A 13,902-nucleotide genomic window follows, 5' to 3' on the forward strand; every position below is an offset into this window, starting at 1 on the left:
GAGGAAGTAGCAGAGTTGCACTCAACCCATGAAGAAGCTGACACACGTTTGCTCCTGCATGCACTGCATGCAGCTAATGCAGGCTCAAAAGCAGTTATCATAACAGCTGAGGACACTGATGTCATGGTGCTTTGTCTTGGCTTCCAGAAAGACATTGCCTGTCCCATCTACCAGAAATGTGGGACACAGAACCGCACACGTTTTGTTGACATCAGCAAACTGGTAAGCTCACTTGGAAACAGCATCTGTGACAGCCTAATTGGCTTCCACGCCTTCACAGGCTGTGACACTGTCAGTGCATTCGCCGGTCGAGGGAAGCTGAATGCCCTGAAGATGGTCAGAAAGGACACTTCCTGCCAAGAGACTTTCAGCCAACTGGGAAAGTCATGGAATGTGAGTGATGAGCTATTCCAGAAAATTGAGCAGTTTACCTGTCGCATGTATGTTGCTAATAGCAGCACTGCTGAGGTAAATGAATTGCTCTACCAGCTCTTCTGCACTAAAAGGGGAGAAGTCGAGTCCAGCCAACTGCCACCATGTAGAGACTGTCTCTTCATGCATGCTCAACGAGCCAACTATCAGGCAGCAATCTGGAAGTGCTGTCTGCAAGCTACTCCTGTGGCGCCAAGCCCTACTCAGTATGGATGGACAGACAATGATGGCAAGCTGGCCATTCACTGGATGCGCTCCCCACCTGCACCAGATGTGGTCTTGGAGCTGCTATCATGCAAGTGTGTGCGTTCATGCAAGTTGCCAAGTTGCACGTGCCTGTCAAATGGACTAACCTGCACAGACATGTGCAGGTTACAGACCTGTAATAACCAAAAGCAATTGGATGATCCAGAACCAGACTTTGAACTTAGGGGGTCAGATGATGAAAGAGATGATCAGTTTGATGAGTAACACAGTGTAATACAATTCTGATGGTATTACTGTTATAGTAATAGTAGTAGTAGTAGTATAGCTTGATGCTCAGTGTGGTGATTCTGGACCTGGTTACCCTTGTTAACGCAATCTAAGTGCACATAGAGCTTGATACCAGTAACATTAATTATAATATATCCCACACTGACCAAGTTCAGGCAAATGTCAATGTTGTTCATAGTTTTTCATAGTTATTAAATCACTGTGGTAACTTATTATACTCATTGTCTATTGGAAAGAATGTATAAAGACACCTTTTTGAACTAACTGACTTTGGTCTGGTTACTTTCTGAGTAAAGCTGCGCTTAAAATAAAAGGCTGAAAATCACCCCTCGGAATTGAGTAATATAGGTATGTTATACATTTCCTGAATCCTTGGAGTCCTGTGAGTATTCTTATATTAACGTTTTGTGTCCCTGATGTTCCTTTATGTCACAGGACTAAAAGAAAGTAAATGATTTAGGCGAAAATTGTGGAAAAACGTGTGTGACTAAAAGTTTGATGAGCTCCAGTGATCACTGTACTTGTCATAAAGGTTTACAAAAGGGCTTAAATGAAAGCTTAGAGTGTCCCCTTTAAAATGATACTAAACACAATATTTTTAAACATTGAAAAATATTCTGAACCTGAGCCTAAACCAAGATATGTACCAACGTCTAAAATGCATTTTTTCCATGGGGGAAGTTAACTTCAACAGCTGATAACTGTAATATAGCTGTGACTCAGGAAGGGTTATCATACAAAAATAATATCTACAGACATGGAGGTTTTCAAAAATGATAAGTAACCTTTGCCACCTTGAGTGGTACCGACATCTGGTCTGGCCCATGGACTATAAACATAATATATACTTACTTAGATGATTTATCAACCTTAGACCACATTTAACTTACAATGTACACATTATTTTAGTTCAAAATAGGCACAATTTATCTATTGTATTGCTTGTGATGAACAGAAAATGCAAATATATAATAAGACCATGACAGGCTAATGAGAAACAAAAAAATCCCAAAATAACCTTTCTTAAATGTTAAAAAGAGCAATTGTTAATTACGTTGTGTTATTGGTCAAAATTGACCACATGTACTTTCCTATGGAAAAGGGAGAAAATTCTTTAAAGCAACACTTTATTTTGGTTAATCACACAACAAGTGTCATTGCTGGCAGTGTGTGTGTGTGTGTGTGTGTGTGTGTGTGCGTGTGCGTGTGCGTGTGCGTTTATTATCATAGGATTGTATTACTACCATGTTTGTTTTGTTGTAATTTTGGTATTTGTGATAGTTTGACAGCATTTACTATGTATGTACCCTAATTACTACCAGGTCATATTTGACCTGATACAACAGATGTAACTCTTTTAACAGGCATTAAAAAGAAGATGATCAAAATGTGTTTTATTGTATTCAGTAGGCAATTGCAGAGGATGTAATTAAGGCTTAGTTTGATCAGAAAAAATTAAAAGTATGTTTCACACATCTGAACATGAAAACGAGTCAAATTTGACCAGAATACAATAGGAGGGTTAAGCATAACTCATTGAACTGCACAATAATTATGTCCTATGTCTCTCCCTTTTTGCATCTATTCTCTTTGCTCTTTTTCTACTTCTTCACATCTGTCCTCTGAATCTGGTCCCTCTTTTTCTCTTTGCCCTCTTCACCTTCTCGTCCACCTCCAGTTCATCCCAGGTCATAGCCCCAGGGCGGCCAACGGACTCCTGAGCCCCCCACTGGAGGACCCAGTGCGGGCAAGCCAGAGCTCCCTGTGCGACATTCTCCAGGAGAAAGAGAAGAAGACAAGCACTAGCACAGGGACTGGCACCAGTCTAGGCATGGCTGGTGGCACAGGAGCAGCGGGTACGGGCATGGACCACTCCGCCCTCATCCAGCTGCGTGCCAAAAACTTCAGAGAAAAGAGTGACGTCCACTTTGTGGATGTTATTAGGGAGGACAGGTGAGTAAAGTGCTAAAGGTGGAATTAATGACCTGATCATCCCACTCGAGTGGACGGTACAGTTGTACAATTTAATAGACTGAAAGAAGTTTTAAGCTTCTTCTCATGTTCAAGGTTGTAGGGCTGGAGGGTATCCTAGCATGCCATGGGAGAAGCATTGTCAGCCTGCAACAGAGGAACACTTTTTGTTAGATAAATTCACGCTCACTCTCTTTAGAGTGTGGCAGGAAATATCTAGACCACAGCCGTCTACCACACTCATTTTTATATGATAACTTGACAATTTTAATTGCTGAGGTGACAGAATTGAGGAATCTAAAAATAAACGTCTAAAAATGTCTGTGCTTCCCAGTCTGATGAAGGACTACTTCTTCAAGCCACCCATCAACAAGATAAGCCTCAACTTTTTAGAGAGACCTCTGGAAAAAGCCTATCGCAGCAGCTACAAGGAGGAGGTACACACACACACACACACACACACACACACACACACACACACACACACACACAAACACACACACACACACACACACACACACACACACACACACACACACACAAATACTCCTACTTCTGTGTTATTATACCTTCAAGAACATTCTAATTACTTTTGATTAGCCACCTCATTTTCTTTGCCTTGTGGGGAGATTTGTCAAATATGTGGATAGGAAAAAAGGCGAACAAGTTTCTCAAGGAAACTGTGGGTTGACAGTCACGGATCACACACAAACACTATTGTTATAATACATCCAGGGGCTCTGGACAGTCTGCTTTGTGTGTCTGCGTGTGTGTCTATGTGTCTGTGTGTGCATGTACGAGTGTATGTGAGTGAATAGGGGGAGGGGCTGCCACAACTTTTTCCTTGTATTCCCCGTTTCCCAAATTTCATGCCACATTAGTGGCAGCACACATACTCACACACCCAGGACCATTTCCAGTTGGCCTGCACTGACCTCACAGCCTCGCAGCCCCCTGCTGTTGCACCAGTGTAACTACATCGCCCAAAAAAGGGGGAAAAAAACACTCCAACATTCAGCCTCTCAGTTCACTTCATGCAAAATCTTTATAAATCTCTAAAATATGGAGAGATTGTCAACGTTTCTGTGTGGTTGTGACTTTGTGGCCAAACTGCAAAGTTGAAACTCCTGATAACATTAACATCAGAGTCATTGTATATTTTTTCATTTATTTCTATTTTAATACACTTTCACTTTTTTATATTATGTTTAAGGGTAAATAGAGGATAGCTGTATAAAATAGTTTTAGTCTACTTCTGTATTTGTGGTTTACTTTGGGTCATATTTGGGATTTTTTAAAAGTTTAAAAGTTTTTAAATTTGGTTTCAGTTTTGTTTTAGGTCAGCACATATATATTTACATTGAGCATTCTTGAAATCGATATTTTGTAATGCACACAATAATTAATGTATCCTAAAAATATCATAATTTTATATTAATTTAATAATATATTAATTATTATTGTACTGTAGTTTAAAATTATATTCAGTAAAACTCTATAAAGCACTAGTTTTTGTTCATGTGTTTAAAATAGAAATAGGTGTTTTTATATATAAGAGTTCTACTCTCCTGTAAACAACAGTTATATTTTATTTACATTTTATTTTTTAATGAAGTTTAATTTCTAGACAATGATCATAACACCCTTTCAGCTGTTTACTGTATTAAACTTGATTGTTTTGGCAGATTTTGCTTGGCTTTTTCTGTTTCAGTGGATTGAATATTCATAATATTTTGTGTTTTATAGATGGAACTGAATGAATAAACTCATTCAGCCTATAAACAAAATTGTAATTAACTCTCTCTAAAGCACTGAAATAATAGTAAAACATGGCTGTATATTACGCTAACGGTTCTCCTCACTTTCGCATCACCCTTCCCCTCCAGGTGAAAAACCAGGTCCAGGTGCAGACCTTTGCAAGCTCCACCTTCAGCTCCTTCTTGGATGTTGTACTCAGCTGTTTTGTCTTCCTGGCCCTAACCCTGGCCTGCTTCCTTCCACCTCTGGTGAGCCCGGCCACTGTGCGCCCTCCAGCTCCCGCTGCTCTGGCCCTGGCCCCCCTGGCTGGCCTGTTGGAGCTGGCCTCCCTGGTGCTCTCCATACGGTAAGGAGACTTAGGCAGACAACATGCAGATGGACTGAGGGTTTCTTTGTGTGTGGGAGTGTGCACACATGTTTTCTATCAGAAGGGATTTGACCAGTATGGGTTTTATGGTCAATTAAAACATATTTATATTTATATAACATATTCATTGTCTCAAACTTTTACCATTTTTCTGCAACAAAATGATGAAGACTCAATGTTTTCCCCAGATTTATTTTTTCCTGGCAGGATGGAAAAGCCTCTAAAATGTCATTTAGGTTGTTGTTCGTGCTGTGCCATCACAGCCCAAGAATATGCTAGTGTTTGTTCCAAATTGGCTGCTGTAGTGTTTGGTGGGAATAAAAGCCTGTATCTCTTGTTCCTCAGTGGCACAGGATTCAAAACCACTGATAGACCATCATGTAGCATTACAACTGTCCACTGAAACCAACACAAATTATTGTATGTGTTGGTTGGCTCCCTCACCACAATGGATTAATATCCCTGGTCAGATATGACTGGCTCATGTCCAGTTTTGTTAAAGACCAGTATTGGCTCAGAAATTGGCACAGTTATATACTGGTAGCAGGTATAGTTCCAAACCAAAGCCTGAGGAAGATCTTACAAATCAAAACGTTGCCTCAAAAAAGAGAATAAAATGATTTATTGGGAGCTTAACAGTGTGCAGACCTCACTCCTTTGTACTCCTTTTGTCTTGCACCTGAATAATTTGCCTGAATGTGCGTACTCTTGGTCCCTCTTTCATAGTTCCCAACCTAAAAATATTCTTTCTACTTGTTTCCAGTATTCAGTAAGTGCTTAAGACGTGTTTTTTATGTGTGTACAATACATGCATTTCAGTGGAGAGTATTTCAAAGTGAATTAATTTCCACTTATTGCGGTGTGTAAATAGGCAATAAATCTTCATCTTCTAGCTGGGAATTGGACAGCATTGTTGTGTTTTAATGATGTGTCTTAATTAATTACTGATGAGAGTCTGCCATAGTTTTTTCCTCTGACTGAGTAGGAAAAGGACTGTGGGCGGAGTGAGAGTAACATGGAAAGAGAAAATATGCTTTTCCTTACACAGTCTGACTCAGATTATAAATTAAGGAACAGAATGATATTGACCCTCTCCTCTTTTGCAGTATGGCTTTCTACCTGGAGGAGGTGATGAACTGTACCCGCTCCCTGCTCCTGGTGGTATCCGGCTGGGTCCCCCGTCATGTGATCGGGGCCGTGTTGGTGTCCCTTCCTGCCATATCCGTCTTGTCCCACCTCACCAGCAGTGTTCGCCTGCCTCTCCAGGTAAAATGCGGGTTTTTTACCAGTTTGTCCATCACAGTCCAGAAATCCTGCTGTGGACAACTTTGAATCATTTGAAGTGTTTTTTGGGGGGGTTTCTGCTGGTGATCAGTTTAAGACACACCACTGGCAAAAGTGCTGTGACTGATTTAACTTCTGCTGCTATGTTCAGTGCAGCTACGCTACCTCTTCTGTGCTAATTGGTGCAGTGGTAGGACTTGTCATTTCCAAGCTATAATGGATTGCCATCATTAATATCTCTAAGCCAAAATGAGCAGAGGGGAGTTGGGAGGGATGAAACGTTACTCATGGTGGTCTGAAGCCAAAAATCCTCAGAGACCAGTAGAGCTGTTAGCTGGCATTATTACTGATAGGAACTATAGAAGGAAAACAGCTAGGAGGCTTCAGGAGGCTTCGTCTGTGGACCTTGGCACAAGAAATGTTGACATATCTTCTTTTCTGAATTCTGTATGTGAGAAGATCGAGAGCAGCTATACTTTGCAGCGTCTTTGTGCTGTTTCAAGTCAAGGCCACGTCTAGCTCTGTAAAAAGTTTGACGCAACCCCCCCCCCCCCATCCTCCAGCACTGAGCCAACGGCTGCTTGCAAGATGTGTGTGGTGTTTTGATATCTTGTTTTTCAAGGATTTTCAACACCCAATTTCTCCCCCCACCCGGCTCCCCTCTGTGTCTCTCCCCTCCACTCTCTCCATCTCTTCGGGGCTTGCAGATCAAAGTGGTTGTCTCAGGGAGAGTTGTTAATTAGACATGCAGTTTTCTGGACTTTAATGCCTTTGAAGATAGTAAGACCCAATAACAGCGCTAAGAAGGGGACATGACTGGGAGCAAGGGAGGACATGTGTTGGGACGAGAGGGGAAAAGATGTTATCCTGTCAATGTAATCATTAATAACCTATGAATGTCCCCAGATTACTACTGCTGTCTGCATGTGTGTTTGCTTCATCCACGCATATGTTTGAGAGCCCAAAATAACGTTTTACATCGATAGATCTCTGAATTAAGGCATTTCCTCCTCGTTCATGACCTTGCTTTTTTTTCTCTCATATTTTTATTAGAAATTATATTTTCCGATGCAGTGTGGTCTTTATTCCACAGTTGGTTTATATTGCATTTGTTATATCAATTAAGGATAACTGCACAACAAGAAAAGGCAGCACAAAAGTGATATTCCACCAGGCCAGAAAGCACTAATTATAGATATTTATCTTATGTGCAACAAGTCGGTATCAGTAACACAATTGAACACAAATGTAAAGCTGTTGATAAAAAAACCAACAACCTGTACAATAAAATCAAAATCAAAATGAGATATATTAAGTGTTGCTTTTCATTTTATTGGATGATTAGAGGATTAAAAAAAAAAAAAATGTAATGATATTTAATCCATCTCAAAACATGTTTGCGATAATACAAAAGTAAAAAAAAACTGCAACTAAAATGGAAACAAAAACAAAACCTCTAAAGATATCCAAAGAAGTAACTAAAATGAAACTGGAATTGAAACTTCCAAAGCCTGAAAATAAAAGTAAAAGTGATTGAAAAACTACGTGTACCTAAGCACCAATCGCTAGTGAAATACAGAGGAAAAGTAAATGAGAAATGCAGAAACATCATGGTTTGCAGTGGGATAAAGGGAGATGTTACCTGAATTGACAACTAGAGCTCATACAGTATCAGATTGCCAGAATGCATTTCAAAATGTCATTTAGAGACTGAAGATTTGTAGATTTGCAAAGAGATTGTAGAAAAGGGTGAATATGATTTAGCTGCCAAAGGCTGCTCATAGTTACATTCAGTGAAGTCTGCAGTGGCATGAAATAAGTACTTTTATGTGTTTGTGCGATAGTCACTGTTAACGTAATGTGCTGATTTTATAGCTGAAGTTGTAAGAGTGCATCAGTATTACTTTACACTCACAGCACGATGCTCACAAATATACTCATCATTGCATATCAAGCAGTTTTCTTGGGTCTTTATGAAAATCAACACATATTAGAATTGGACCTGACATGCTGAATTGCAATTTGTTTGTTCTTACAGTATATGAACATGTCCTGTGTTGCTTTAAATCACTTTAAATAGTAAATCCTTTCTTCCAGGTGACCATGTTCTTGTGCTGTGCCATCATCCTCGCCATCATCCAGTATTGTAACTTCTGTCAGCTGAGTTTTTGGATGCGCTCAGTCCTGGCCACTGCTACAGGGGTCGCTCTGCTGCTGTTGCTGTACAGCCCGTTGCACAGGTACAGGTGAGTGCTTATTATCTGCAGACATGTTATCTGTAGACATGCACAAGTACCAAATGTAAATATACGGTACAGAGATACACATGCAGGAGCGCACACAAATACACACACCAACACATAGGCAAGTTGTCCATGACATCATCTTAAAATAACATTTGACATTTCGATTACAAGACTCTTCATCAAGACTGAACTCAAGTTGTTTTACTGTTTAGTATGCAAGAACTGATCATCATTTAGTACTACAAAATCCTCATTTTATTTTACAATATACCATGTTTTAGCTTACATTTGTACAAAATATGAATTCATCTTAAATTCAAGCACACATTTATAATCCTGCATTAACTCTATCTTCCTGTTTTTTGGCCAGCAAAGACAATTTAATCTGCTCTGTGTTATCTATGTCTGTTCATGTGTGTGCATGTGTGTACATGACCGGTCCCTACTCTTGAATGACACCACTATCATCTCTTTCAGCTCTGGTAATAACAGCCTGCCAGTTCATGGGTGAGTGTCTCCCTGGGAGCAGAAGGGTTTGATGGATGAGTGACATTTGAAGGGTCAACAGGAGCAACGGCTCCCTTTTATATTTTTCATAACTACAGCTCTCTCTGGCTTTTGTCTCTCTGTGTGTGCACCAGTAGTAATGGCTGCTAAATGTCACTAGTGGTGGAAATGACTCATATTGTGCAGCCTGTGCTGGCTTGAATTACTCCACTACCCTCCAGTCAGTTTGACTTGCTGATCCTTCTCACAGTACACAACACCGTCAACAACCAGAAAATGATTATACTTCCCATTTGTCAATTTCTTTTATTGGTATAAAAATAACTCAAAAACACTAACTTGAGACAGCCACATTCTCCATGAAATGTTTCCATTCAGAGATGGATCATTGAGGCCACATAATTAGTGCACAGAGTTTATAACACAGTCTATACACTGATACACTATGTATCTTTGTTAAAATGACAAAAAGCCATACTTTAGACTTTAGACTTTATGATCCAAAGTTTCAGGACCTCTCCTGTATTCATCAGTTTTGTATGTTCCTTTATTTATTCAACGGTTTCAGATCAAGAACTGACTGAAATAAAAAGCTTTACATGTTAAGATTTAATGTTTGACAATCATTCCAGGGTTATTTGAGGATGAAATATAAAAAAATATATTCCTCATCTATTGGACTTCAGTTAGTGATTTTCATCACCTCCCAAAATGCTTTTTTACTACCACCTCGACGTTGAGGGATACACATGTTGTTTCTTTTTAATCCTGTTTATGATTTACTTGTTTTGCTTCACATTTTTCCTCTCATTTTCTTCCTCAGACTGAACCTCTCCACATCAAGTGATGCTGGCTCAGCTTTTATCACTCCAGAATCAGGACCTGATCCTCCCCCACAACCTCTTGACCTTCTGATCCCAGAAGCTGTCCTGGCCTTCTTTCTTCTTCTTCTCCTTGTCTGGTTCCTCAACCGTGAGTTCGAGGTCAGCTACCGTCTCCATTACCATGGCAACGTGGAGGCTGACAAGCACCGCTCCAAGATCCAAACTATGCGAGACCAGGCTGAGTGGTTACTGGGCAACATCATCCCCATCCATGTGGCTGACCAGCTCAAGGTTTTTGTTGCTGTTGAAACTGAAATATCGGACTTATCATATTTGGAAGCTTACCCAAATGATAATTAATATATATACTTTTTTCTTGTTTTGTAATCCATAACACTTTTAAGATTTTTCTAAGGAAATCTAATTCAACAAATTACATTTTTAGAATGAATAAAGGATATGAAAGATATTATGATTGTATCATCAATTGATACAACCATCTAGCTTTGATGAGAAAACAATTAATGGTCATATATACAGTAGCAGTCAAAAGTTTGGACAGACTTTCTTATTTAAGTGAATGAGAGTAAGTTTTTAACTGGTAATGTACACTTATTCAAGTGTTCAATATATTTGAACACATTTCTCTCTGAATACTAGCTCATTGTAATGTGTGTCATCTTTGTTTCTTTGTTTCCTCAGGTGACCCAGAGCTACTCCAAAAACCACGACAGTGTTGGTGTAATCTTCGCCAGTATTGTAAACTTCAGTGAGTTCTATGAAGAGAGCTATGAGGGTGGAAAAGAGTGCTACCGTGTCCTCAATGAGCTAATCGGAGACTTTGATGAGCTCCTTCGCAAACCTGAATTCAAAAGCGTGGAAAAAATCAAGACAATTGGTGCCACTTACATGGCGGCGTCAGGACTGAATGTCCGGCAGCTAGGTGATGATGATGACTCTCCGCACGCTCACCTGAGGGCACTTTTCAACTTTGCCCTGGAGATGATGGGCGTCCTGGACGACTTCAACAAGAACATGCTGGGTTTTGGTTTTAAGCTTCGCATTGGATTTAACCACGGGCCGCTGACGGCTGGGGTGATCGGCACCACTAAGCTGCTCTATGACATCTGGGGAGACACGGTCAACATTGCCAGCCGCATGGACTCCACCGGCGTGGAGTGTCGGGTGCAGGTGAGCGAGGAGAGCCACGCTATGCTCAGTGCCATGGGCTTAGAGTTTGACTATAGAGGTACCGTGAATGTTAAGGGCAAAGGTCAAATGAGGACCTTTCTGTACCCCAAAAGTGGGGAAAGTATATACCAAGATCGAGCAGAGCTGAGCGTAGGAGTCGGACCCTCGAGTGTGGCACCAACGACAAAGACTTCAGAACCTGTTGCCCAGGCAGCAGCTCCTCTTCCCATTTCTTCCTCTTCTTCCAATCCTCCTTCCTCCTCTCTTTTCACACTCCCTCCTCAACCACAAAGCGCTGTAAGGCCTTCAGAAGCAGTGCCTGAGCCTGTCCCAGCTAAGTCCACAGAGGTGAGGGAGGAAGGATATAGGGACGCTTCACACCTCCCTGGGCAGTCTTCTGCCACAGACCTTCACCTCCCTTCCAACTCTGAACTAGGCCCAGAACCTAGTGCTGCACAAGTGCTCCCCCAGGTTCAGCCTGCTCCTCTCGCACTACAAGAGGAGGAGGATGAAGAGGCTGACGAGCTAACAAAACTCAACGAGGAGTTTTATGCTCGTCTCTGATCCATCCTTTCCCCATCTCCTGTCTTTTATCCTCCTGCTGCCCCCAGCTGCTGTGTCTGCAGGACTGTTTGCAGGTGTGGGCAGGATGTCCCTTCCTTTGGCATGGATGAATAAGAGGGAGTTCACTATAACACAAACAGTGGCTATAAAAATGGCTGTTAACTTCTGTCATGGGGCTGTTGCCTGAGTGCTAGGGTGGGTAGAACCTGTGTTGAGCACAGCAGTACATAGGGGAGAAGGCTGACAGGGGTGAGAGGGAAAGGAAGTAATGTTTGTGTTATTGTTGATGTTTTTTCTTAATCGTTTTTGTTATAAGTGCCTTCAGGACTAGTACAGTGAACGAACAAATATGAATACTGAACAAAGTTTAAACAATCGTTGCATGGGTGTTTTCCCCATAACATGTAGACTGCCGAACATGCTGTGGTTTCTTACTCCATGCTTTCTTTTCAATGCAAGTATTTCTTTAAAAAAAAAAATCATTATTATTGTGCCATATCATTTGTTTTAACTTGATCAAAGTCTTGACCTTACTTAAGGTAAAATCTTTTTTTTGATTCTATATAAGTGCCAGTGCAGCGTGATAGGCTGAGCAGGGAACTATGGGAAGAATGAGGGAATCACATGAAGCAGTGTTAATTTATGTATTCTGCTTTGACACGAGGGCTTGATACAGTATTCATTTGTGCTAACGTCCCAGTGAAAAGGGGACGTGCTACAAAGCAGGCTGCATAGATTTTTAGTTTGTGTAGCAGCTAAATGCACATTTAAGCACAGGTCTTGCACAGTGTTTTTCTCGACCACTTGTATTTGGTAGTTATTACCATCAGATAGCTTTTAAGAGTTAAAAGAGAATTCTTGTCTGTCACAGCAAGTACAATCAAAAGCACAAAATCAAATCAGATAAGGGAATTTAAAAAATGGAAGAAGGTGGTTTTAAAAAGTGAGATCATCACAAAAGCAGGAAGGCACTTTAAATAGAATTAAAGTGATACTGTGACCCAAATCTGTCTCATGAGTATGAAACACTCACCCCTTTAGACTTGAAAGGTGGCTGTAAAAAGGTGAAATTTTTTGAAGTGATGCTTGATTCCAGGGAAGCGTCTCAAACCAATCCTGCAGCATAGTTGCACCAACTGTACAACTAAATACATCAGTCTCAGTTCTCAAATACAAACTTTGTACAGCCATCTTTTCAAGCCTAGGTCAGAGTTTGATATATTTAGAACGTTTTGGGTGGAGTATTACTTTAAGTGGGACTGTGAGGGACAATCACTGTGTAGTTCTTGATTAGTTGAAAGGGCGGTCCACGTTGCTGTCGGTTAAAGTGTCATGTCACAGATCAGCTACAGTATCGCGTGTACAACCTCAGACTCACATTTTGTGATGTTCCATTCGTTGCCTTCATTGCTAGAAGAAAAAACAAACAAAACAAAACACACGTCAGTCCATCACTACGTATTTATTCAGTAGCTAAGTATTGTCTGCCTTTAGCTGTGTGATTTGCTGTTGAAGGGGTGGGACTTCTAACTTTATCCCGTCAAAGCCTCTATATTGAGGGGGCCCTCTACTGTATCAATATACTTAAAATTGTGCCACTTTAATTGAGTGATCTATAGGTGCAGTGCAACCTAAACTAGCTGATTGTTTTGTGGTGCCTAAAAAGTATGACTGTATTTTTGAGTATTTTGGTTTTCAGAAAGTTTTGTATCATGCTGTTGTCATAATGAGGATAGATGATTGTATGTTTGAGGAAATTATGCTTGTTATGCAGGTTTTGCTGCATTTTTCTTTCTTTTTTGACAAATTCCATCTTTTTTTTTTCATTAACTGGTTGCCTCGAATAGTGTGGTTGTGTTCCCATTGAATAGTGGTCACCTATGTAGTTCTCTTTGCTCTTTACTCAGTTCATGCTTTGTCTTGACTTTTGAAAGCACTTGTTTCCTCCTTACACTTTGTGTGTGTATGTGTGTATGAGTGCGAGAAAGTCAATAACACAGATAAGATCACTGTAATGTGATACAAAAGTAAATCAATCAACTGCATGGCCACTGAGAGCAGTTTGTTGTTTTGCTATAGCTGTCTTCATCTGGAGGGAGGAATTGCATACACAAAGCTACATTCTTTGAAATGGGAAGAAAAAAGATGAAGAGGTTGGAATCTGTATAGTTATCCTGCAAAAACATTGCTACATATTTTACAGATCATTTAGGTTAAAGAATCTTACCTGCAATGGTCGCACATACAGAAACAGAAATGACAG

The 13,902-nt window shown here is 40.5% G+C and overlaps 1 protein-coding gene across 1 annotated transcript in view; it reads left to right on the top strand.

The window, feature by feature from the left end:
* The window catches only part of LOC133994245 (adenylate cyclase type 9-like), a 39,277-nt gene extending 27,612 nt beyond the window's left edge, over positions 1–11,665 (top strand). The window contains exons 4-11 of the mRNA XM_062433477.1: positions 2,606–2,880; positions 3,233–3,335; positions 4,785–5,002; positions 6,130–6,289; positions 8,405–8,553; positions 9,031–9,060; positions 9,884–10,175; positions 10,587–11,665. Coding sequence (XP_062289461.1) covers positions 2,606–2,880; positions 3,233–3,335; positions 4,785–5,002; positions 6,130–6,289; positions 8,405–8,553; positions 9,031–9,060; positions 9,884–10,175; positions 10,587–11,639 — 2,280 coding nt within the window. The 3' untranslated portion in view covers positions 11,640–11,665. The remainder of the gene's footprint in view (positions 1–2,605; positions 2,881–3,232; positions 3,336–4,784; positions 5,003–6,129; positions 6,290–8,404; positions 8,554–9,030; positions 9,061–9,883; positions 10,176–10,586) is intronic.
* Positions 11,666–13,902: the final 2,237 nt, after the last annotated feature.

Source organism: Scomber scombrus, chromosome 2 (genome assembly GCF_963691925.1).
Source record: "Scomber scombrus chromosome 2, fScoSco1.1, whole genome shotgun sequence".
In the NCBI taxonomy this organism is placed as follows: Eukaryota; Metazoa; Chordata; class Actinopteri; order Scombriformes; family Scombridae; genus Scomber; species Scomber scombrus.